We start from the raw sequence: 26,080 nt of genomic DNA on the forward strand, positions 1-26,080 counted from the left end.
ATAAAAACTGTAAATTTATTATGCTTTCGATAAAAACTAATTAAAAGTAACCAATAAATTAAATTATAATGTAAATTATTTTGTTGTATTTTAGATAATTTCAAAGCACAAAAACTCGCAAAAATGAAGTTGTCTTAGCCAGAAGCATTAAACCATAAATTATCAAAAGTAAAACATGTATTATTTCAAAACAGAGAGAGTATTATTTTGAAATGAATGGAATATAATTTATTTCTCATTTAATCCTATTCAAAATGATTAACGCTAAATTTACCATAGCATTATGTGCAGAGTAGTACTTATATACATGAATTTAGTGTTATAAATACAATTTGCACCAAAATGAGATCATCAGCAAAACATTAACAAATGGACAACAAAATCTTATCATACTTCAAATAATCCAACTATCAACAACATATATTCATATTCATCTTAAAAATAACATAAATATATAATCCGCGCGTAGCGCGGACACGAATCTAGTTTGGATAGTATTAAAATATGAGAAAGAGAAAAGATGTGAGTCTTTTTTTTTTTGTTCGAGTCATAACGCCATTTTGGCATTTTAAAATATTTACTTGTTTCTTTTTTTCCAGTCTACTGTCTACCCACTTTGACTATTAACCAAAACCAATTGTCAGCTACGTCCGATATATCTGATCTTGCGACTCTCGTCCTTGCCATTAGGTGTTGCATGCGACTCTTGTCCTGCGTGGTATAGTTCCAAAAGATCAATGATGCTTTTTAAGCTTTTTAGCTTTTTTGGCTCTAAGGGTAGAAGTACATACTTTGACAAAAATAACATAACCCAAGAAACCAAACAAGAACCAAACTGAAATATCCGAAATACATGGCCAACTTAACAAAACATAAAACACGGTCTGGAGGTTTAGTCTCTAACAAAAATAACGTTGCATTCACCCTCTTCATAGTTTGGAACATACTGTAACTCTGTTTCCAGGTTCTGTCTAACAAGTTTCCCCCAGTCCCCACTATGCTACTAGCTCTGAAACCAAGAAATAATGCTAGTTACCTAACTTGACCAGAAGCCAATTTATGTTTAATAAATATATCCATGTGTTTAGGCCCAAATCTAGTCCAGGAGAGATATTTCGGCCCATAAATGTTATAGCGAGTTTCAAACCACCGGAAAACCGCAAGTGTTGGGCAACAATAATGTCCAGAGCCGGATTACAATTTGCAAGTATAGAGTTCACACCAAACGACGACGTATAAAGTTTAAAACTGTAAATTACAAAATACTCCCAACATATATTTCATAACTTCGCTTCCACCCTCAGCTCGAAGATCGTCGCAGGAAAGGAAACTGGTCGGAAGTACTCTGTTCGCATCACACGATCTCTCTCCATATCATCCGTCACTCAAAAACCTCTCCGTCCAATCCTCCTCCGATCCGCCACTAGCTATGGCGGTAAGCATCGCCGGATCTCCAAGATTCGAATCCAAATCACCTTAATTCCATTTTCCTCTTTTTTTTTTTTTAATTTACAGGAATCGTCTGGTAAGACGCTGATGGATCTGATCTCGGCGGATCCAACCCCAGTTCCAGCACAATCTACTTCTTCTTCATCCACGCCGTCACAGCCGTCCCCCGCAGCAGCCGTATCATCGGCGAATATGCCAATGTCGACGAAGACGACGCTGGGAGAGAAGAAATCGAAGAGAGCGACATTGATGCAGATCCAGAGCGATACTATCTCTGTTGCCAAAGCTGCTCTGAATCCTGTTAAGGCCAATATCATGCCTCAAAGGCAGAGACAGAGAAAGAAGGTACTGTTTATCATATTTGATTGTGAGTATAGATTGGAACACTGTTAATAGGAGGAATAGAACTGTGAATAGCTTGAGGGGATAAGATCTACTTTTGGATGTAGTTTAACAAGGTTTTTTTGTATGTTTGAAATGACTTTGAACAGCCAGTTTCATATACGCAACTTGCAAGGAGCATTCACGAGTTAGCTGCCACCTTGGACCAGGTTTAGCTTTTGCGCTTATACTCTTGCCTTCTTCTGGTGAAAAAATAGTATCTGAATGTTTTCTTTTTTTCTCTCGGGTGAGCAGAAAAGTTCCCAGAAGCAACTAGTGAATCACGTGTTCCCTAAGCTTGCTGTGTACAACTCCGTTGATCCTTCTCTGGCCCCATCTCTTCTTATGGTATATAGCGGTTCATGCTGGTATCATTTTGTTTTTTTTTAACTTTATAATGGAGCTTTTAAAAATGATTCGTTCGGTTGGACTTCTTTTTACCCATTAATGTTACATGAATTTTCAAGGGTTTGCGTTTCGAAAGCTTATCTGTCTAGTAGAAGTATCATGTTTTTGCCATTCTTTTCTTCTTTGTGATTGATACAGCTTAATCAGCAATGTGAAGACCGGAATGTGCTACGCTATGTCTATTATTACTTAGCTAGAATTTTGTCCGATACGGGGCTGAGTCCAGGGGGTGGTATCCCCACTCCTAACTGGGATGCTCTAGCAGATATTGATGCTGGTGGAGGAGTCACAAGAGCTGATGTTGTTCCTCGGATAGTGAATCAGCTAACATCGGAAGCTTCTAATTCTGAAGTTGAATGTGAGTTTCACTTAGCCGTTGGTTTGGTTTCAAGCTTTCTTATATATAGAAATTCTGCCTTATGGTTGAAATGTTGTTTTAGTAGAACCGTGAGGACTGTCCTTATCTGATTTATTTTATAATGATATAGCTTGTTTAATCCTTCTTAATGAATATCCGAATAGCCTTATAATCTTCTTTTTGATGGAGATGATTAGAAATAATGAGAGCACTTTGTAGCATTCTCTTGCAACTTTCCTTCTGTGATGTGACTGGGGATGATTTTCTAACCTTAGCATTTGTTGTTTTTCAGTTCATGCTCGACGACTGCAAGCTTTAAAAGCTCTGACATATTCACCGTCAGAAAATTCTGAGCTTTTGTCAAAGTTGTATGTGATTGTATTTGACTTGCTTAATAAGGTTTGTCTTTCTACTAATGCTCTCTGTGGTTTAACAAGATACTTTGCTTATTTTCTAGAAGTCCTGGCGTAGTTGCATTCCTTTTTTTTTTTCTTATCAGTAACGTGGGGTTCATTTTAAAGAATATTTCTCCGTTCCATGCAGAAGCACTGATTGTATTTCATGTTGCTTTCAGGTTGCTGATGTTCCGCATAAACGAAAGAAAGGCGTCTTTGGGACAAAAGGGGGTGATAAGGAGGTATCTTTCTCAACTCTTAGGTTCCTCCAGTAAAAGGCTTAAGGGTTCTAATAAGTCATGTTTCCTGCATTTAATAGTTTTGTTTTCATTAGCTTGAGCGTTCTGTCGTCTTTTTTTTTTGCTAGTCAATCATTCGGAGTAACTTGCAATATGCTGCTATGAGTGCACTAAGAAGACTTCCTCTTGATCCAGGAAATCCAGTTTTTCTGCACCGTGCAGCCCAGGGGTAAGACTTTTTTCTGTTCTTTTACCTTCTACTGAAGTGATAAGAGTATTGGAATATTATAGTTTTAGGTGACTTTTCAACTCTTCACAGGAGCAACTTTTTTTTTAAGTTATGCATGGATTGAAAACTTAGTCTGGTATCCATACTATTTGCAGTGTTTCATTTGCTGATCCTGTTGCGGTGAGGCATTCGCTGGAAATTCTAGCTGAATTAGCTGCAAGAGACCCCTATACAGTTGCAATGACATTAGGTAAATAAGTTATTCAGCCAATTCCGCCTTCAATTTTTTTTGCCATTCTATATCTGTGTAGACACATAATTGTTAATCCTTCAAAATTTGATTTGTCTCGATCTTTGCTGCAGAAAAGCTTGCATCTCCAGCAGGTATGCTTTACAGGCCTAATCTCTTATTCATTTACTTGTCTGATTATAAAGAAGTCTTTGGAACACGAGTTTTTAATGCATTCTACGAATTGATTTGCTTTTGAGATGTACTCTCGATTCTAGTGACAAGCCAACTCTTCTTAACATAATCATACAAGAAAGTTAGAACGAATGTGGGTTAGTTGATTTACCTTTCTTGGCTGCACTAAATTAGGGGCTTTGCAAGATATCCTACATTTGCATGATGTGCTTGCTAGGGTTGCCCTGGCTAGGTTGTGCCACGGTATAACCAGAGCTCGAGCTTTAGATGGTAAGCATATCAAGCTCTTTATCTCACTACTGCATGTCCTCGTTAGCTGTTATTTACAAGTTAGTAGTTTCCTTTCCATTTTCCTACAGAGAGACCTGATATTAGAGCTCAGTTCAACTCAATTCTCTACCAGCTACTCCTAGATCCAAGCGAAAGGGTATGCTATGAGGCGATTTTGTGCATTCTAGGAAAATACGATAACACAGAAAGGCATGGGTTCTATGACTTTGCTTTCTCTTGATTGATTCTTTCGAGGTCTTGATTGACCAAAATTTACTGCATCATTTAGGATGGATGAGCGTGCTAGTGGATGGTACCGCTTGACCAGGGAGATCATGAAGCTGCCTGAAGCGACATCCAAGGATAAATCTAATAAAACCAAGCGACCACAGCCCCTTATTAAGCTTGTAATGAGAAGGTAGCCTAGCTCGATGGAAGATTGTGTTTAGAATTGTAGATCTTATGGATTCCCTTTCTTCGCTAGAATGTTTATTTAAATTGTATGATTGTGTTTCCTGTCAAAGAACTTTACTAATTGATCATGTCCTTTCAGGTTAGAGAGCTCATTTCGCAGTTTCTCAAGACCAGTACTTCATGCAGCAGCAAGGGTTGTGCAAGAAATGGGAAAGAGCAGAGCTGCAGCGTTTGCTATGGGATTAGAGGACATTGATGAATCAGTTCATGTAAATGCATTTTCTGACGCTTTGGATGATGCTGAAACAAATGACAGTTCTCACCCAGAAGGTACATTATCGTCATGTTTTTGTTACAAATAGAATTTCGGAAAACTATTTTTATAGCTAGTACAACTGAACTACAAATTCCTGGAGATGTTGATAGTGAAGCTTCTCCCACTTCCTCTTACAAACCACCAACATGTCTATATAAACCCTTCCCCAACTCTCTCAGACATTATGTAGTTAGAGACTAAAGAGCCAAAGTTGAGAGTAACCACAGTACATCTCAGTTACCCTATAATAGTTAGATCGCAGTAATAGAGCCTTCCTTAAAAATCTAAAACCACTGCTTCTTTTAGTTTGGTATATTTATTTAGTTAGATGTATACAGATGCATTTTGATAAAAAAAAAAGATGTATACAGATGCACAAATATCTTTCTAAATTTATATGGAGTATCAAAGTTCATGCAAGTTTTCGGTCACTTAATTGATTTAATACAGTTGATGGTCGCCAACCAGAAATATAAATTAAGTAATTGCATCTATGCTCTGATGGTGCATCAATATTATTATCTGACTGTTTTGTTGTACCTCGAATCGTCACAAAACTGAAAATGTGAGTGAACTCAGTGCTGTAATAAAATGCTATTATGGTTTACCAGTCTTCTTTGTAAACCTAAACAAAGGAACATGTTCTTCCTATCACTTTGATTTTCATTTACATAATTATTTGAATATGGAGGGTATCTCATAATCTTTTGAGCTGTAACATGTCCTATATCACTTTGTATTTACCTTCTGTCATCTCTGTTGTTATATACCCTTACTATAATCATTTTAATTATTGGACTGACTTTACAGGGATACGGAGAACATCATCTATCTCCGCAGGGCCTGGTCGCAATGAGACAATCGCAAGTTTGCTCGCTTCATTAATGGAGGTGGTTCGAACAACAGTAGCATGCGAGTGCGTGTATGTGCGGGCAATGGTTGTCAAAGCATTGATATGGATGCAAAGTCCACATGAATCGTTGGATGAATTGAAATCAATCATTGCCTCAGAGCTTTCCGATCCTGCCTGGCCTGCAGCTCTAGTTAATGATGTTTTGCTTACTTTGCATGCTCGTTTTAAGGTAAGTACGATATCTTCTTCTTTTGCAATGGGACTTGTGACAGATTTCATCTGTGAAACTGAAGGCATAATTAAACAAATTCGTTGAAGAGTCATGTGAACTGTTTTTTTTCTCTAGCTAACTTTATTTATTTGTCTTTCACAGGCAACTCCAGATATGGCTGTTATTCTTCTCGAAATTGCCAGAATTTTTGCTACCAAAGTCCCTGGGAAAATTGACGCTGATGTCTTACAACTGCTCTGGAAGGTATTCTCTTCTCTCTAACGTAACCTTAAAGTTATTATAATTTACTTAATCTGTTTATTGTATACTATAATCTTCCTGTTATGCTGAAATTTTATTATCTCAAGTAGTTTATTTTACATTATTTACTTATTTATCAACTTCTAGACATGTCTTGTTGGAGCTGGTCCTGATGGTAAACACACAGCTCTGGAAGCAGTGACGATCGTACTCGACCTACCACCCCCACAGCCAGGATCCATGTCAGGACTGACATCAATTGATAGGGTCTCTGCATCAGATCCGAAGTCGGCTCTGGCGCTGCAGAAATTGGTGCAAGCCGCTGTAAGCATTCCTCAGAAGGGTTTACATGCATTTGGTAACGGTTTCAACAGACTAACTTAGAACGAATACTGTGGCGTGGCAGGTATGGTTCCTTGGAGAAAATGCAAATTACGCTGCTTCAGAATATGCATGGGAATCTGCAACTCCACCAGGCACTGCACTTATGATGTTGGATGCAGATAAAATGGTTGCTGCTGCCAGTTCTCGCAATCCTACTCTAGCTGGTGCATTAACTCGCCTCCAGAGGTGTGCCTTTAGTGGTAGCTGGGAGGTATACCATTATATTTTGTTAAACTATATGAGTATTACTTGTAGGATTTCCTGCCTAAGTGTTTATGTTCTGTGGATAAACAGGTCCGAATTGTTGCAATTCAAGCTCTTACGACAATAGCCATTAGATCTGGTGAACCTTTCAGGCTGCAGATATACGAGTTTTTGCACACTTTGGCTGAGGGTGGTGTACAGTCTCAACTTTCTGAAATGCACCTTAGTAATGGGGAAGACCAAGGAGTTAGTGGTACAGGACTTGGAGTCTTAATAACTCCGATGTTAAAAGTTCTGGATGAAATGTATCTAGGACAAGACGAATTAATCAAGTAAGGAAGAAATTTCCTTCTGTAATACATGCATGTAAGTTACTTGTATATGATTTATAGCTGATATGTGATTTTTCTTGACAAGGGAAATTCGCCATCATGATAATGCAAACAAAGAATGGAAGGACGAGGAGCTGAAAAAACTCTACGAAACACACGAGAGGCTGCTGGATTTTGTTTCCTTGTTTTGCTATATTCCAAGAGCCAAGTATTTACCCCTGGGTCCGATAAGGTACATTCTGAGTTCTGCACCCATTTTATTAATCAGTGACGGTTACTTAGGATACTAATCCTGGATAGAGCACAGGGAGGCAATCATAGGGAAAATCAAACCCTTTTTATTGTTTTCGAGAGACTTTTTGCGTTAGCTTTTTATGTTATATGCATACCTAGTTCAACACAACCTCAATCCTGACATAAAAGGACTGTATTAATTAACAGAAAAATTAGATTCTTAATTCATGTTTGGTGATCTTGCTGTGGACCTTTCTTGTATGCATTACATGCTTGTGTCCCCTTTCCCGGGTTTCTTTATGTGATTAAGTGCTTTTCTGTCTCTAGTGCCGTTTTATATGAAGATTCTGATTGTTCTTTTGTTTTTCTTCCACCTAACCTATGAAGTGCAAAGCTCATTGATACATACCGGACAAAGCACAATATCACAGCATCTTCTGGGTCAACCGATCCAACTGTTGTTGCTACTGGTATTTCGGACTTAATATATGAGTCCACTCAGCCTGCCCCTGCTGCGTCAAACTCCAGTGGTTTGGATGATGATCTGGTGAATGCTTGGGCTGCAAACCTTGGTGATGATGGCCTACTCGGAAACAACGCCCCAGCTATGAGCAGGGTCAGTTGCCATCTTTATCTCAGTATTCAGTCGTACATGATTACATTATAGATGGTACCTATTTTTCTGTGTCTCCAAATGAATCTCGGACCTATATAATACTTTTCAGGTTAATGAGTTCATTGCTGGAGTTGGAACAGATGCACCAGACGTTGATGAGGAGAATGTCTTCTCTAGACCTTCAGTTGGGTATGATGACATGTGGGCTAAGACTCTCTTAGAAACTAACGACCAGGAGGTATAAACTAGCGGCTTTCTTCAAGTTGACTGGAATAAACTGTTTCTTAGTTTTAGGGATACTAAATAAATGATTTTCATTTGCATTTACAGGAAGATGATGTGAGATCAGGTTCATCGTCTCCAGATTCTACTGGATCAGTTGAAAGCTCTATATCCTCTCATTTTGGTGGAATGAATTACCCATCACTGTTCAGTTCAAAGCCTTCCTCACAGCCAACGGTAGGATACACCCACACTCTTCCTTGTTACCTAGTATGCTATTTCTGAAAACTACCGGCCATAGAGTTTCATGCAGTTATACAATGCTATAGTTGTAGAATATCATCATTGAGATGGATTATTATGTCTTTAAGCTCCTAAGTCTGAGTTACAATGAAAACTGATAACAAAAAGACCGTTTTAAAAGGTAAAGGCATGTTCATAGGTTCAGCATAAAGAAGCTTGAACTCTATATGAATCATCATAACAACTTTTGAATGATCTGTGCTTGTATGGGATGCAATCCAGCTCTCAGCTAATTGAACTTATATTATGATGAAATTGCAAACTCAAATAGGGAAAAACGGGTGGAAGCAAATACCAGTCCACATACGAAGGCTATGGTTCCCCGGTAAGCTGATATTCTGTTTACGTGTCTTGTGTGTATGTTATGCGCTGACACGAGCTGATGATTCCTTATTCTTCTTTTTCAGATAAGGGAAGAGCCTCCTCCACCTTACTCATATTCTGAGCCACAAAGTCGTGAATCGTTTGAGAACCCAATGGCAGCAGGGTCTGGATCTCGAAGTTACGAATCAGATGATGAAGAACCGAGGAAATCTACTGGTACAAGATTTGGAACAGCGCTCTATGACTTCACCGCAGGAGGAGATGATGAGGTAAACTTTTGCTATTTTCATTTTCTTTGGTATGTTCTGAGAATATGGATGTGATTCAGTCAAAGCATATCCTTCTTCATTGGGCTTCTTCAATGTTTATACGGTAATCTTGTTTCTGAAAAACAACTCTGTTATGATTAAATGCATGTTGGTTTGTGTTGCAGCTAAACTTGACGGCAGAAGAGGAACTGGAGATAGAATATGAAGTTGATGGCTGGTTTTACGTAAGTTTCAAATGACAAACGCATGTCTTTTTTTTTTAGGGGAATAATTTTTTTTTTCCAAAACTAAGCCTAACTGGGATGTGTAACTTATAATCGGACAGGTCAAGAAGAAGCGACCTGGCAGAGATGGGAAGATGGCTGGACTTGTACCCGTTCTTTACGTTAACCAGTCTTAAATTTTTGTCGAAGCCGATGGTGAGTACTTAGATATATGCCCAGCAAGTTCTGATCCATAATTTCTTTGAAAGATAATGCTAAATCAGTGTACATGAATGAATGTATTTGTTTGGTTATGATGTGTACGTGTATGTCTTTGGTTTTTTTTTTTTTGAACAACACGTGTATGTCTTTGGCTATTTATTGTTCCAAAATGCTTTTGATTTGTTAACTTTGGTTTTTGCTCAAGTTTTACTCAAGTTATTGTTACTATTGCTATATTGGAATTCAAGAAACAGCCAAATTCATACATGGATTATGTCAAACAGGAACTATAGTCACGCAAATTCATAATTGAGTTATGAAAGTAATATACATTTCTAACATGGTTAGTCAAACCATTAGATATGTTAAGTAGAAGTCAGAGAACTAGGCATTACTGGTTTATATTTATAAGATGGCAGTTTACTCTGGCGTCGAGGCGAGGTTTCGGAGTCATGGATCAAGGTGGAGTTGGATTTTTCAGGCGACAGTTGGGTCTTGCGTTTTTCAGATCGTGGTTCAAAATGTGGTTTTCTCTAGAATAATCTGTTTTAGATTTTACTTGTTTTATACATTTTGAACTCATTCATTGTCATATTTTGTATTTAACTTTCTTTTTTGTTTTCTTGGTTATTTTTGTTCATATATATATATATATATATATATTCCTTAAGTTATTTATATAATTATATTTTCTGAATAGATTTATAACTATACAATATTGTTTATCATGTTCATAAATAGCTTAAAAATACTGAATATATAATGTATTATATATTTTGTTGCTATAACAATTATATATGTCACAAAAACATATCTTGTTATAAATTTACGACATTATAAAATATAAATTAAAGGTTCAAATAAAATACGATATCAGGTATTGCCTTAGGCCCTGAAAATCCAGAACGCGGCACTGATCAAGATCTGGATGGTTCAGTAAGCTTCTTGATCCGTCCCATGACCATTGGTATGTCTTCATCAGCTAAAGCGGTGAAACAACACCTGAACCATCCTGGTTCCACACAATAAAAAGCTGTTCCCGGAGTGGCATTAATCTTAGCAACACTCAACAGCCTCTCAAACAAGTCGAGCTCTCCTTTCTCGCTGTAAGACGTCAGCAAACCGCTCATGTCAACCCAGCAATACAACCCGCCACCACTCTCAGCACATGGAATCCCTAGCCGCTTCAGACCATCCACAAACCGAACATGCTTATCCCTGATTCTTTCCCTGTGAGCCGCCAGGTATTCCTCGACGAACCTCGTATCCGACAGCAGAGAGACAAGTATCCTCTGGACAGGAACTGGCACCGATGAAAACCTCACCAGCTTCTTTGCCGCGCTCACGACGTCTTGATGAAACGAATAGATGACAGCAGCTCTAAAACCGGGAAGCGAGAAATCTTTCGACAGGCCGTAGATGATATGAACCCTACTCTTGTCGCATTCCGAACTATTAGCTACCTCGGCCATGCTAACGAACTCTTTGTCCCCGTAAACAGAACCGGCGAATATTTCGTCGGATATGATGTGGATGTTCTTCTCTTGAGCAAATTTCAAGATGTCATGTAACGTCTCTCTTGACATTATGTTACCGACGGGGTTCGACGGGTTTGAGAAGAGGATGGCTGAGACTTTTCTTCCACGTTTGCTAGCTTCGTTCAAAGCTTGCTCCAGCGCGGAAACCGTTACAGTGAAATTTTCCGAGCTCCGGGTATGTACTGGTATAAGCTCGACTCCTGTCCGAAACTTTATATCCCTATCAAAGCTGCAATGCAAAGTAAGGCCATCCTCATCGGTTAGTAATTTTTTATTTATTTAAATAATAGAAAAGGATGAAAAGAAAATTAACGTAGAAAGAAGAAAAGACAGAATAATCTTATTGTTTGAGATCAAACCTTTTTTATTATTATTTTTGTGGAGTTTTGTTGTATAATTAGTTTTTTTTCTCTAATATTTGATCAATAATCAAGTGTTATTCGTGAATGGAATTCTACAAATGAAATATAGTTCTTACCTTTTTCTCTTTTTTTTTTCTTCTAATTGTTTAATTGTTAAAAAATCCTACCTCTGTAAGTGCATTTCTAAGGGTTATGTAAACGTCAAAATCATTTCTTAATCAGAAAACTCTTGACATGTTTTTAGGAAACTATATCTATACATGGCTAATTTGTACTGGTTTGAATATACTGTAAATTTTAAAATCAATTATTACCAATATATTAAGAATAAATTAACAATATAAATCTAGGAAGAAACTCTCAATGAAAGACTCAAAGCTAATCATGCTCTTAGTGTTGGAGGTGCTTTTAGAAAAGAAACAATGACAGTTTTAGAGAGACCCTAAACACAAATGCCATGTTTAAGTGGCTCATTTTTGTTTATAAAAAGTTAATTAAAAATAAAGTATAATCCAGCATAATAATATTATATTTTTCAGAAACCATGACGAGTTTCTCCATGCATTAATGATAATACACTGTGGAGAAGTATGTGTTACCCTGAATAATACGGCGACGGGACTAGAATAGCATTTCCATGATCTACCAAGCTGAAAGCTAACACTTCGATAGCAGGATTCCCACCAGCTATTATCACCATGTTCGAGGGATCAAAGTAAACGTTACCTCCCATTATTCGTGACATGAAATCAGCAAAAGCCTACAAATTCCAATACTGTGTGATTCATAACCAAACATTAATTTTATTTTTTCTCCTTAGAAAAAGAAAAAAAAGTTTATCATTACCACTTTGAGTTCCCATAATCCTTCGAAAGGTTGATACATGGCGATGCGCCTGATGTCGAACTCACCCTCATTAATTTTCATCATCAACGAATCCATCAGATTATCAGACATCCATCTCGTGAGCAAGTCGAAGCACATCTAGACAAAGATTCAAAGAAAGCAAGAATCAGACAGAAACACACAATTCACAAAGGACGAAGTTCATCAAAATCTCACCGTACTCTCCGCCAACCCTAGCTGTATAATCCCATCCTTGTTACTGATTCGATCGTACGGATCCGTTTTGGCCCTCTCTAACCCGATGTAATACTGCGAAACTAGAGGTTCCGTTAGTGGAACCGCACGAGGGGACAGTCCAACAGGTGAAGCTGTTGACGGCGAAGACGTCCTCGGTGAGTCTGAATCGGGAGGAGGAGGAGGAGAACGGCGTTTGAGGTAAAGCTGGAGACAGTAGAAGATACAGCAAGGGATAAGTGAGCCAACGAATAGGCCTCCACGGCCTTGGACGACTCCACGGAGAGGTACTATCAGCCTCATTGTTAACTCCGGCCTGAAGAGTTTCTTGCCTGCCTTTGAGATTAACGAAAATAACAGATACATGCACATATTTATCATATTGATTTTTGTTGGAGGGAATATTACATTTTGACATTTTCTGAGGGATGAACCTATAGGAATTCATTATTTCATATCTAATATCTTTTAAAAAAGGTAACAAAATATTGTCAAATTATTTATGTTTTTTAAATAAAAATATACTCGTTGTAATAGCATAATTTCTCGTAGAAACCCCCTTGGTCCAGTGGTTTGACTAAGGGTTCAATTGCTTCTACACCCGGAGGTCTGGGGTTCAAACCCCAGAAAATACCAAATTATGCAGATTATGGAGAAACATGTTACATGAGATCTTCAGCTTGGTGCAGGGCGTACCATCGGACATGGATATCATAGGACGACTCAGAGTGGTGCAGTCAGACGTATATTCTCACATGGTGGTAGAATTGTCGGCTGTAAAATCGTCTTTGTAATATTCTCATCGTTGTAATAGCATAATTTCTCGATAATAATCGATTCAGACGTTAAAAAAAATATAATAATTAAATAAAAATAATAGTAGTTACAAAAAATGTTTAAAATAAATTTAATACTGTCAGCAAAATACTAAATCTTAAACCATAAACTAGAGTTTAAAGTTTACTTTAGATTTAGGATTTTAAAGTTTAAGATTTAGTGTGTAGAAAAAATATTAAAAATATATTTTTTAAACATTTTTTTTGTAACTACTATTATTTTTATTTAATTTTTTTACCTTTTTATTTAAATATATAATATAATATAATAATATTTTATTTTTTAAAAAAAATATTAAATATGAAATAACGAATTTATATTGATAAGTGAACATACCAGTTCACCTAGATTTAAACACAAGAATAACTCTTTCTTCTTGTGAACAAAAAAAGTAATATTTCTTTTACCTCTCCCTTATTCTCAGTCATTTTATCTCGTTACAATTTTGTGGGTTTTGATTGTAGCAACAAAAATCATATAGCTTATACCTTTATTCAAATTCATTTTTTCTTCTTAAATGAATAGTTTTTAATTCCTTTTATTCAGTTTGAAATTGTTTTATGGAATGTTCATAGTAAGAAAAAGGACAACGACGCTGCACAATTTCAATGTTATTGAATTTTTTTAATAGGTTTTTGGTTTATATGGATATTATACAGAAGAGAGACTGCTCATCTTTGCTATCGAGAATAATATATATACATTTTCTTGATATATATATATTATTATATCAAAAAATCATAAAATTTACAAAATAAACACCCCTATTAATTACAATATTACGTATTACCTTAAATTTTTTCAGACACATCACCACCGATGTGTTATGACTTTTATGCATATATAAAGGAACACTCTCAACATCTCTCGACACTCAGGGATAGAAGGAAACAATTTATATGGGACTAGTACATATTTAACTCAAAAATATAGTTACAAAATACATGTTAAAATTATATGTTAATTTCTTATAAAATTAAAGAATTTTACCCGTACGCAGTACTGAACACTAGTATATAACAAAGTGCAAGTCGTTTGGTAGATAAAAAACTGATATGTGGAATTTTTTTTAAAATATATATAATATTGACCAGAAAAACGTTTTTCGATTCTGATATTTCTAAAATTCCAATAATCATTCCTAAAATTTCTCACATTATCACCACTCACTATTTAAAAGTTGAAACTGTTTAGCTTTTATAAATTTTTATCTATTTATTTTATTCTCTATTTTTTTTTTTTTTTTTTTGAAACTGATTTTATTCTCTATTCTCGCCTCTCTCCTTTCTTTTTCTCTCTTCCATGTCCTCCATTTCTTTTTCTTTTGAGTTCTTGGACTGGAAAAAAAACATACAAATTTATGATTATTTTGATTTAGATTCATTTTCCTCTTATTCTCAATTAATAATCTATTAATTTTTTTATCTCTTAATTTTTATCTCAGTTAAAAACAAATGATATATTTAGTTCTTCTCATATGTTTTTTTTTTGCAACTTTTTTAGTTCTTCTCATATGTTACCCTTTAAAGATAGTTATTTCTGTTTTTGTAGCTTTAAAGAAATTATATATCGTGGGGTAACAAACTATGATGCCATTATACCAAGTAAAACGAATATTGATGCAAATTAATTATTTACAAATTTGTTTGTTATGGTTTGACTGTTTTCAAAAACCTATTTTTATAACAAATCATATCGATTTACAATTCATTTTTTGAAAGCTATTATAAAGTCAAATTTGATTAACAAAACAACAGATGAAGAACACAAATTTTATTTTCTTTAAGAATTTAAATGCAGGCACAAACTGATCCGTTCAAGAAGAATCGACCTGGCAGAGATGGGAAGATGGCTGGACTTGTACCCGTTCTGTATGTTAACCAGTCTTAAGTTTTTGTCGAAGCCGATGGTGAGTACTTAGATCTATGCCCCAGTAAGTTCTGATCCATGAAAGATAATGCTAAATCAGTGTACATCAATGAATGTATTTGTTTGGTTTTGATGTGTACGTGTATGTCTTTGGTTATTTATTGTTCCAAATGCTTTTGATTTGTTAACTTGGTTTTTGCTTAAGTTTTACTCCTGTTATCATTACTACTGCTATATTTGAATTCAAGAATTAAATTTTATATGGAAAAACAGTTCACACAGATTATACAGTCACACAAATTCATGGATGAAGTATTTTAATCATTCTATTGACTGAATCATGAAAGTAATATACATTAATTTTAACATGGTTTAAGATGAGACTGGCAAGTATTATTATCGGTTATATATTTAACTTCACAATGTTAAATGTCATCCTTCCATACACACCTTAGTTTATTTGCAACATCAATTATGAGAGAGTTTGGGATACTCTCTGATCTGATAAAAAAAAGACTAGAAGAAGGTTGAAAACTTCAAAAAAGACCAATCGCTCTGATAAAAGCAGAACCAAACTAAGATTTGTTGTGTGCATTTGTTCAAGGTCGGGGAAAATTGAAACAACAAAAACAGAAGAGTATTACATAGACATGGACATAATCTGTCGAGCGATGCCAGGTTCTTGCTGCAACAGCTCCCTCAAGCTGTTCTCCACCTCTGCAATCTTCTTCTCCAAGTTCTCCTTCGATGTCTGACATTAATCATCATTTCAATTCTCCCTCTTACTATAACTTATCAGAAGTCTTTAAATCCTCCAAGAAAAAGAAAAAAACACAAGATTTGTATCTCATGTTACCTGAAGAGAAGCAATTGTAGCCTCGCTATCCTTGAACTTCTGCTCTTGTTCAGCCTCTAGTACACTCTTGGGCTCTAGAAGAAACCTGTTCAACCCATGTAATGAAGCAACAAAACTCTTTTAAAATCAGCCTTTGGAAAAATTCTTCTCCCAATAGCCTAAGTTGGACGGGGGAAATATTAAGTAAACCACTCACGTTCTTCCTGAAAAAAAAAAAACAGAACACAACAAGTCAGACGAAAATGAAAAAAAAAAAAGCTACTTGTCCTTATGAAACAAGAGAAAGAGGGTAAATCAATTTAACCTATAGACTTGAAAGTGTTAGTATCTTCAGGCAAAGGGCGTAGCTCCTCCAAGGTTAAGTAAGCACGTTTTCTATCTCCCTCTTTGTTCCGCATCTGTGTCTGCACCTAAAAGAGAAAAAAAACGCAATAATACACATTCAGACATATATTTCTATCAGTTTGATAACCATATGGCAAGTCCTAGGAAACCAAACTACAACTATAATAAATCTAACACTCATTCCAATTTCAAAACTACTGTTATAAACAGGTGGTCCTAACGACAGAATCCAGTATTATTGTACATTGTCTCTCAAACGAACAAACCTTTGTAATAACAAAATAAAATTAAAAGAAGAAGGAGAATGATTGATTGATTTACACCTGCTTGAGCTTGCCGGTGAGATCGATCATGCTTGCTTGAATCTCTAGAAATGCCTGTAAACATAATTGATTGATTAGAATCCCCACTCGGGAGCCAGCCACTTAACAAATTGAGCTGACCTATTAGATCGTTAGAGAGAGATACTTACAGTTCGGGTTGCTTCGTCCGCCATATCTGCAGATCTTTAGCTCTTCCCACTGCAGAAAATAAATAAAAGGTCTTTCTTCTTTCTCGTTTTAGGGTTATAGCAAAAGAAAAAGAAACAGACAACTTTCGGTTGCAGTCCCTTATTGTTGGCGAAAATGTCAATTGAACCCTCAAGTATTTAAAATCGCAAAAATAAACCCCAAAGATTTTGTTCTAAACTAGTCTGATAAGCGAAAATGATGACACAAGTTAATAAATGCAGAGCATGAAAATGAATGACATGACACCAAATGGTTTGTGTGATTATTCATGTGAGGGGATGCCTTGGGCACTCTCAGATGGAGTATTTGTTTCTCGCATTCTCTCTTACACACCACAATTGTATACTTCATGTTCATAGGTAAATTCAGTTGGTATTGTTGACAATTGCCTTTGGTAAACTAGCAAAAATTGACGAACTATATATGGAGCGAAGCCTCTTTCTGTCGGGCATCAAAATGATACATGGACTAGAAGTGCCAAAAATGCTAAAATGGGGATTCCAGAGGCAAGGGAGTTGGCACGGAAATGGGCTTGTTGACTTTAGGAAATGACGTGGGCCTTGGTGACTTTGTTGAGCCCATTTCCGATTGTTGATGTTGCTCCAGTTTTAGAGGACATGACAAACAAAAAACAATTTCTAAAAGATGTAAAGTGATGTCAAAAAAAAAAAGATGTAAAGTAGTGGATAATACTTAAAAGAGCGGTCAAATGAGTGTTCAAATGTTTCAAAATGAAAATTAGATTTGATGTGAATGTGATCATATAAATAATTGGTTTATTGTTTTTTTTTTTTTTTTTTTTTCCTCAAAAGTAAAATTGATATATCGAAGATTGTAAAACCTTTTACATAACCTATTTACAATACCAGGAGATGACAAACTCCCTTCGTATACCAAAAAATGATAAGCGACTAAGCCAAAAGTACAACAGAGATGTTAAAGTTTCTCAGCCGATAGTAAGCTAGATATCCAAAGTGGTGCACCTGAAGCTACATATGATTGGTACCACCTATCCTGCACAGCACTATCTGCAATGAGAAAAGCACATCTATTCGCACTTCTTGATTCAACTTTGCTTTTCCAGCAACCAAACTTGCACAAAAAAATTTCCAGTTTTTGGGAGAGAGATGTAAAGGAAGGCCAAGCTTTTGGTCTCTCCATTACTTTCAGAAGTAGTGGATCTTCACCTGCAATAATCACATTATCCACCTGATGAATAACCAGACACTGCAGAGTCCATTGAAGTGCTTGTTCCTTAGCCTCTTCCAACGTCTCAATTCCAACAAAAGATCTTCGACTATGTAATAGGGATTCACCATTACTGTCCCTAATAAGCCAAGCAACTCCTGCCACCTTCTTCTTCTTTAACCACTTCACCCCATAGTTTTTTTTTTAATTGGTTTATTGTTTTAAAACGACAAATAATTATCTATTAAAAACGAGAATGAAGTAAGAATGAGGGTGAAGTAAATATTGTAGCTTCCAGTAGTTTCTACTTTTAGAATTCCAATTTGCAAAAAAAAAATGAGAATGAGGTAAAGGTAGCTTCCAGTAGCTTCTACTTTTAGAAAATCCAAAAACGAAGCAAGAAGATCTGTGATGTAAAAGGGGCAAGTCCAATGCCTCTTGGTTTCCGTTTAGGGCTTAGGCGGTGAATTGCAGCTAGGAAAGCTGCCATACGACCACGTTAATGTATTTCAAGATAAGTTTCTCATCTCCTCCTCTTAAACTGAATATTCTTTTATTATTAAATTTATTTATAGAAAAGGTTGTTTACAAACGTATGACCTCATCTTTATATCTGGATAATACGATATTTGGAAGATCTAAAATGATAATTTTTTTTAGAAGATAGATAAAAATTCATTAGAACTAATTCAGTATAGAGAGATTGAGTGTAAAGTTTGATTCAATACAAATGGGATGGTGCCATATATTCCACAAAATTATAGTTTTGAAGAATCCCACATCTTAAGTTTTGATACTTTCTGCATGATATATGAATTATGGATATTCTCAATTCAGTTCATCGGATATAGATAGACCTAAATTGACAACTTAGAGAAATTTCAACTTGTGGAAAGAGTAAACTATATAAGAATAGAGTTGTCTTTCATTCAGAAGTAGAAATATTACGATGGATGATGAAGAGTATATTTCAACATTCGACATGTTAAATTTTTCAAACATATTATAAAGACTTAATTTTTATAATTAAAATTTTTCATATTTGATCAATTTTTGCAACAAAACTGAGAGGATAAATTCTGCAGATACGTTTTTCAGATTTCAAGATAATTCATATTCGACGAACGCAAAACACGATTTCAAATTCTTTAGTTAAGACTACGAATTTTCCATCGAAAATTTTATTTTATTGATTGTTTTATTATCTTCTAGTTATCTAAACTATACAAAATTCGAATAATAGAATAGACGTTAGTTGTAAAAAACAAAAACAGCTTATGGCCTCATTGCTTAATCCAAGGTAACAAATATGAAGAAATTTGGTGCAGTCTACTATCATTAGATCATTTGTTTGGAAGAGTATTTTGCTGGGATTCTCTTTTTTGTTTTGCTGGGATTCGTTTGCTGTGTAAATGCAAAGACTGATTTATTTTTATAAAAAAAACAGAACTTGTTTAGCTTCGGTAATGTGGACGGATTTATTAGTTGTTGATATAATATGCGGTTCTGGGCTTTATGCTATACTTTTCCCTCCTTTACAAAATATTTTAGAGGACTGTGTTCAAAAAGAAAATTATATAGAATTTTAGCTTGATATGATTTTGAGAATTTTCATTTTTAAAATGTACGTACTATTATGTATGGGTTGATTTCATCTAGATATATTATAATGATATTATATATGTATTGACACTGAAATGTCGTACTCTTAATATGCTATACCAAAAATTTAAAACACTAAAAAGAAAGTATATAAATATAATGAATTTGTAAGAGATTTCATATCGATGAGGCAATACCACGTATCAAATATAGTCTAACCAAAAAAAAAGTCTTAACCCAAAGAAAATAATTTCGAATATTTAATATGTCAACAAAATAACGAAAAAAAACAATCTAGGAACATCAAGTTTTTTTCAAAGATTTCCATATATTGAGATCATAATAAAGCTATGTAACCACACAAGTGTGTTCGAGTTTCGAAAGATGTTAAACACTAGAGATTTGAAATTTACCAAACTCAGAGTTATCCATTTGTGTGGTCAGATGACATAAATATCTAATTTTCGTTTCGAGCAATCGGATCTGTCTAACACGGTTAAACAGATTTTTGGAATTAATCGGTGGGTCTCGGTTCACCGAATAACCCTAAATTATCAAAAAGAAAAGAAAATAAAGCTACGTACTACATAGGCGTCAAACTGAATTATGAAAGGACGAAGAGAGGATTAGTTATGCATCGGGCCAAAAGAATAATCCAGAGCGCAAGATGAACCGAGAGGAAAAAAACGCACCATTTTTCGAGAAGTAGAAAAAAAATTTCTATTTTTTTTTTTTATAATCCTAGAGTTCTTCATTTCGTGGGTTATTCCTCAGGGTCCGGTCAGACAGCGGTCCACTTTACCTGAAAAAGTATTACTTGGGCTGAGGACAAGGCCCAACACCCAGTACCGCTAGTGACACGGAAGAGTAGTTCCTCCGCCTGGCGTCGAACCCGGGAAACTATTATTTAATTATTATGTCGTTTTTTACACCTATATTGTTTTTTCTGTTAAAACAATCATATTGATCGACGTGCATAAGCAGTTAACATTTATCTCTCTCTTCGACACCGCTCTAACTTCTCTCTAAGAACAACCGCCGAGATCTGTGTTCTCCGGCCGACGGGTGGGTTTTCATAGCCACCGTCGGTCCGACTTTCTCTTTCCTCGCCTTATGTTTTTTTTTTTTGCGCCTTAGATGGCAAAAAAAAAAGCAGTTAACATTTTTTATACACCAGTGTTTTTATAAATTATTAAGATATTTCAGCTTCAACCCACTTCAAATTCAGCATTTCTAAGAATGTTGAAATACTGACTACTCTTAATTAATTTTTGAGTAGTCAAATAACCATTACATGTATGATTCCTCTTTTAACCTTAGAAAAAGAGATATACTACACATTGCGCCGCTTTTCTTCCTCTCTAGGAAACCAATTAAAGATTGATAATATGGCTTTGACGACGGAGTGAACTGGCATAGCTATGCCACGTGTTTCCACTGGTACAAGTTGCACAACCTGAGGAATCGAGATGTTTTAGTTAATCAACATGTGTAGCACCGAAAAAGAGTGACTAGTGTGACTGACGATCCATAAACTTTTCTCTCCCACGGTTTGGGTTGAGCAGAAAACCTTGCTCGAGATTTGGAACATCATTCGACATTTAAAACTTTCTCTATGTTTGTAAAATTATTTTTTTAGATTTTACCTTTATATTTTAAAAACTGATATTTTAAACTAATTAGTATATTTAATTTTAAACTAAGACATAAACTAAAATCTAAAAATATGATAGAAAAATCTCATAAATACCACTATTTTCATTATAGTTACAAAAATAAGAGTAAACAATCTTTGAAGTAGCATTATTCATCAATAAAAACACTAAACTATCCTACATCCTAAACTCTAACCCTAATTCCATCTCCCAAATTCAAAGCTTAAGCCCTAGTCATCAAACCATAAACTCAAATATATAAATGTTAATTTATATATCTTCTAATGAATGATATTTAAAAGGTTTTTTGTGTACTATTTTCAATAAAACTTGATTTATTTTTATTGGAAGATATTTTCAATATGACTGGTAATATTTTATAAGGAAACTAGTAAATATAAAAAACTAATAAAATATGTATTTAAGTTTTATTAATGTGTACAAATCGTAGAACATCACTCTTTTAAATAAGGAGGAAACATAACCAATAATTTTTACATTGACATGAGGTGGAATAGAGTTAAGAATGTTGATTTATGTTGATGACTACTTGTTTACAGCAGTAATTTTTATTATCTGAAGATTTGATGAATACCTTAAAAGAAATTTACAGGAATGATCTGGGAAAGTGTTAGTATATTCTTGGTTTGGAGTTCTTTTTGTTGTTGATAGTTCATTATTACTTGATTAGAAGGTATCTACTTGTTTAATGTAATGATGCATGAGGTATATTGTTGTCAAAATAGTCACCAATGGCAACGGTTCAGCATCACTGGCGAGGCTTGATGAAGAGTCTACTTCTTTTTGCAACCTAATTATAGACGTCTAGTTGCACATCTCATTTATCTTACGATCATGAGATCAGGCTTTTGCTTATTGAGTTCATATTTTCATTAAGTTTGCATAATCTGTCTAAATGATATTGGAATCTCCATCGAAATATATCTCAAACGGATGTTTATTCAGGAAATTTTGTGAAGTTCTAAACTGGATTTGCAATTTGATATATATGTGATTGACTGGACTGCATGTCCTATCAAAGGGGCGAAGCTAGGGATTTTTTTATCTGGGTGCAAAATAATTAATAGGAGGGAATCGAACCTAGGTTATTAGGAAATTGTGGGTGCACTTTAACCAAATCACCACATTTTCCTTATATGCGGTGATTATAGCCATTAATGTAACACATATTTTTGAAATATATGTTAGGAGTTCTTTTAATAGGATCCAAAACAAAAGCTCAAATGCAAAAGTGATTTATGATTTTTTGGAATTTTTATTTGATATGTTCATCACAAAAATTTGGGTTATTCATAAAAATGATTTTTTTTGAAGATGTTTATTTTATTGGGAAATTTGGAAAAAAAAACAAAATAACTATTCTTTTGCCCCTTTGGAATTAAAACCGAAAACATTTTCTCTATAATTATAACATTGTTATTGTCATCAATTCACCACTACTATAAACAACCAATTTCAAATTCTAACTACACATAAAATAAACATCTTCATGTTACTAATTTCATACACATACAATTTTTTTCCATTTTACTTCCTCTCTTATTCTATCCCAAAATCCCAACTTTTATATTTCAATATTTATTAATTTGTTAGAGTTATTCAAGTTCATGATTTTTAGTTAGGAAAGAGTGAATAAATTTTGTTAAGAATTATATGTACTTGGAAAAACTAAACATGAATCTCATCGGATCAAAGAATGATCTTTGACTTTTTCAGATCTGTTTCGTGAAGATTTTTTTTTTGGAAATCTTCTGTTGAATGCATATATTAGTCTTGAAATTAATTTTATGTGTTTTTTAGAATATATTTTCTGAAAGTCTTCCAACTTTTATTTGTTAATGAAAATAAGTAGACTTTCATGAAATTTGTTTTTCGAATAAACAGATAAGTTTTGCAGTTGACAAAATTGTATCAGAAATTTTCTTTATATAGAAGATTTCCTTGGATGTTCTCATTGTCAGTGGAAGACTATGAGGATCAGTTTTATAATTGAAAATTAAAACTTAAACATTTAATTTTACTTAGAAGATTTTCAGGGAATTCTTCGTTCCATACTTTTATTATGTGATTCTGGTCAAACATTTGGTTATGATAGAATATTTTCATGGAAGTCTTCCGTCAATCTTCTCTTGAAAAATCAAATATGGTCAATTGAAAAAGTAACTTACATAGACTTCCACCATGAAATCTACTAAAAAAAAATTCAAATATCTTCAAAATTTTGGTCAATTGCAAAAATTATCTTTTTATCCAAGAAGAGTTTTAGGAAAGTTTTTTTCTAACTTTTAGAAAATTTTGAAATACAAAAGTAAGCTAATATTTTAAAAAGAAGAATTCTTAAGAAACTAGTCTGCTATAGAACATATTTCTATGAAAGTCTTCTTTTGTAAGTCTGCAATTGCAAAAACTAAATTGTTTATCCGAATTCTTTTTTAGTGAAATCTTCTCTAATATTTTGAGAATTTTTCAAATACAAAAGTAAATCAATATTTAGAAGAAAAAAAAACCTTCTTAAGAAGTCAGTCTGATGTAGAGCAGACTTTTCTTTTGTAAATTTGCAATTGAAAAATGACTTAAATGGTAGATTTTCTAGAAGTCTTCTAACAGAAGATTTATGTAAAAGTCTTCTAAGTCAATGTTTAATAAATTTTCATTTTTTCTAAAATTAAAAACATTTTAAATATTTTCTTGTTAATTCATGTATATTAGTCAATATTTGAACTATTAAATAAAACTGATAACTTAATTGGTGATAATTATTAGGTTACCAACATTCGTACTTTATTAATGTTTATTGCTAATGTGAAAAAACTTCTTAATAAGACTGTTAGTTTTTGTAAAACTTGTATTTTCAAGAGTGTTAAGTAACTTCATGAAATGTTTTCAACTTTCAAAAGCATTATGTAATTTCAAAAATATAAAATCACGTGGTTTAGTGTGTCTTCTTATATATAAGATATACCTTTATAACTTTCATAAGATTTGAATTCCAGTTTTCACATAAAATTTAACTTTCTTGTTTAAAATTTAATTTTCAGCTTAATTTTTAATTTTTCGCTTAAAATTTTCTGCTTTAATTTAAGTCTTCCAAGAACAGAGACTTTCAGGAAGACTTCTGAAACTGTTATATGTTCTCAAATTTATATAATGTTTGAATTTTACTAAGGTTTTTAAGTATTTGTTTTCCTTAATTTTAGTAAATTTGACTAAAATTTTGTGTTACTATGTTTTGTTATTAAAATTGTTTTAATAAATTCAATAATGTCAAGTACTTTTGGAAAGATAATATTGTAGACATGAACATATTTATCAAATTCATTTCATTAATATTTTTAAAAATTAACAAAAAAAATCACAACTAAAAAAAGTCACATACAAATCACAAAACATATCGTAAAAACTATTACATTTGGATTTAAATCATTCCTCCACATAAATAAGTTTGAGTTCCACTTGACATCATAGCAAAATATGAATAAAAAGGTAAGAGCTTTAAAAAAATTTAAACATGGATACTTATTAAAAACGTTCAGATCTGTTTTGACTCCACCATTAACTTCAACATACAAAACCTCTTATACTTTGACAATTTTGGCAACAATTTCCGAGACATCTTCCTTCAGCTTGGACAGCTCCTCCACTTTGATATCTCCAAATCTGATACTAAAAAAAAAAAATTAGAAAAAATGAAAACTTATCAAAATGCTTAGATCTGTTATGAATGAGTAGTCATGAAAAAAGACTATTCCATATGACTTTTTAAGAAAAGCTTCTTATGCATTACCTATTAGAATACTTCCTAAAAAACTTCTGAGAAACTTGACTATAATCTGGAAAATATGCACATCCAAAAATGTTCGAATAGCTTCAATAAAGAGAAAACCTCAAAAATGTTTTATGCCTAAATAATAAATAAAATAATTACATTACGTTTAATGTATAACTTTTAGAATCTAAAATATAAACACACAAAAATACATTATATTTAATATATTTTTAAAAAAGTGGAAGAAAAACATGAAAGGAAAAATCTGTAAAAACAAGATAAAATAGTTGAGAAATGCGTGAGACTAAAAAATGAGAAATTGATAGAAAGTTTGGTGTTTTCAAGTTCAAATAGTTTAGGGAGAAATCAAAGAATTTTAGAGTAAGAAACATCACATTTTTCTTGCAGCCATTGAAAAGGAAATATAAAAATTTATAACTTTTTTATATGAGACAAAAATTTCAATTAAGTAAAATATTTCAATTTAGAAGACTTCCAAGGGAAATTTTTAACAGATGACTTCCTAGAAGTTTTCTAACCCCAAATTTACTATTCGCTAGAAGACTTTTTTCTCAAGAAAATTCTCAATAAGTTTTCTACTGCTTTATTTGTTAGAAAATTTTAAGTCACCTAAATCCTAAAATTAAATAATTAACTAAACATAAAAATAATTCATTAAAGTTAAATACAACTTAAAGTGTTTAAGATATGTAAAACTAAATATATATACATCAAATTTAATTTTTCAAAAAAAAAATTGAGATTCCAAAATCTAACAAAATACAAACAATAGTATACAAATGAATATCATGACTTAGTCTAAATGTACTCATCTATTTTAAAAATAATTCAGTTTTACTAGATCTTAATTTGTATCTTTTAAAAATATTTGTAGTTACAGATTTCAATTTTCCTCCCATAAAAATAT

General features: G+C 33.7%; 3 protein-coding genes across 3 annotated transcripts; 1 reads left to right on the forward strand and 2 right to left on the reverse strand.

Annotated features, from left to right (window-relative positions):
* The first annotated feature begins 1,276 nt into the window (after window positions 1–1,276).
* LOC108847207 (uncharacterized) lies at window positions 1,277–9,708 on the forward strand. Its single transcript, XM_018620394.2, has 27 exons — window positions 1,277–1,435; window positions 1,516–1,794; window positions 1,941–2,000; window positions 2,086–2,178; window positions 2,377–2,596; window positions 2,889–2,995; window positions 3,171–3,233; window positions 3,359–3,459; window positions 3,615–3,709; window positions 3,823–3,843; window positions 4,058–4,153; window positions 4,243–4,363; window positions 4,443–4,571; window positions 4,707–4,897; window positions 5,694–5,965; window positions 6,110–6,211; window positions 6,356–6,532; window positions 6,615–6,803; window positions 6,887–7,128; window positions 7,214–7,360; window positions 7,750–7,978; window positions 8,088–8,216; window positions 8,309–8,437; window positions 8,775–8,828; window positions 8,911–9,096; window positions 9,261–9,320; window positions 9,422–9,708. Exons 1-27 carry the CDS (start codon window positions 1,430–1,432, stop codon window positions 9,494–9,496), a joined length of 3,573 nt encoding a protein of 1,190 aa, XP_018475896.1. The 5' UTR covers window positions 1,277–1,429; the 3' UTR covers window positions 9,497–9,708.
* Window positions 9,709–10,283: 575 nt separating this feature from the next.
* LOC108846836 (probable aminotransferase ACS12) lies at window positions 10,284–12,830 on the reverse strand. Its single transcript, XM_018620034.2, has 4 exons — window positions 12,484–12,830; window positions 12,268–12,405; window positions 12,021–12,181; window positions 10,284–11,288 (listed from the first exon to the last, which is right to left on the reverse strand). The coding sequence occupies exons 1-4, from the start codon at window positions 12,802–12,804 to the stop codon at window positions 10,439–10,441; spliced, it is 1,470 nt and encodes a 489-aa protein (XP_018475536.1). The 5' UTR covers window positions 12,805–12,830; the 3' UTR covers window positions 10,284–10,438.
* A 2,909-nt stretch (window positions 12,831–15,739) lies between these two features.
* LOC108845883 (prefoldin subunit 1) lies at window positions 15,740–17,015 on the reverse strand. Its single transcript, XM_018619080.2, has 6 exons — window positions 16,881–17,015; window positions 16,732–16,785; window positions 16,368–16,473; window positions 16,260–16,266; window positions 16,064–16,148; window positions 15,740–15,958 (listed from the first exon to the last, which is right to left on the reverse strand). The coding sequence occupies exons 1-6, from the start codon at window positions 16,902–16,904 to the stop codon at window positions 15,848–15,850; spliced, it is 387 nt and encodes a 128-aa protein (XP_018474582.1). The 5' UTR covers window positions 16,905–17,015; the 3' UTR covers window positions 15,740–15,847.
* Between the last annotated feature and the right edge of the window lie 9,065 nt (window positions 17,016–26,080).

The sequence above is a fragment of the Raphanus sativus genome, chromosome 3 (assembly GCF_000801105.2).
Source record: "Raphanus sativus cultivar WK10039 chromosome 3, ASM80110v3, whole genome shotgun sequence".
In the NCBI taxonomy this organism is placed as follows: Eukaryota; Viridiplantae; Streptophyta; class Magnoliopsida; order Brassicales; family Brassicaceae; genus Raphanus; species Raphanus sativus.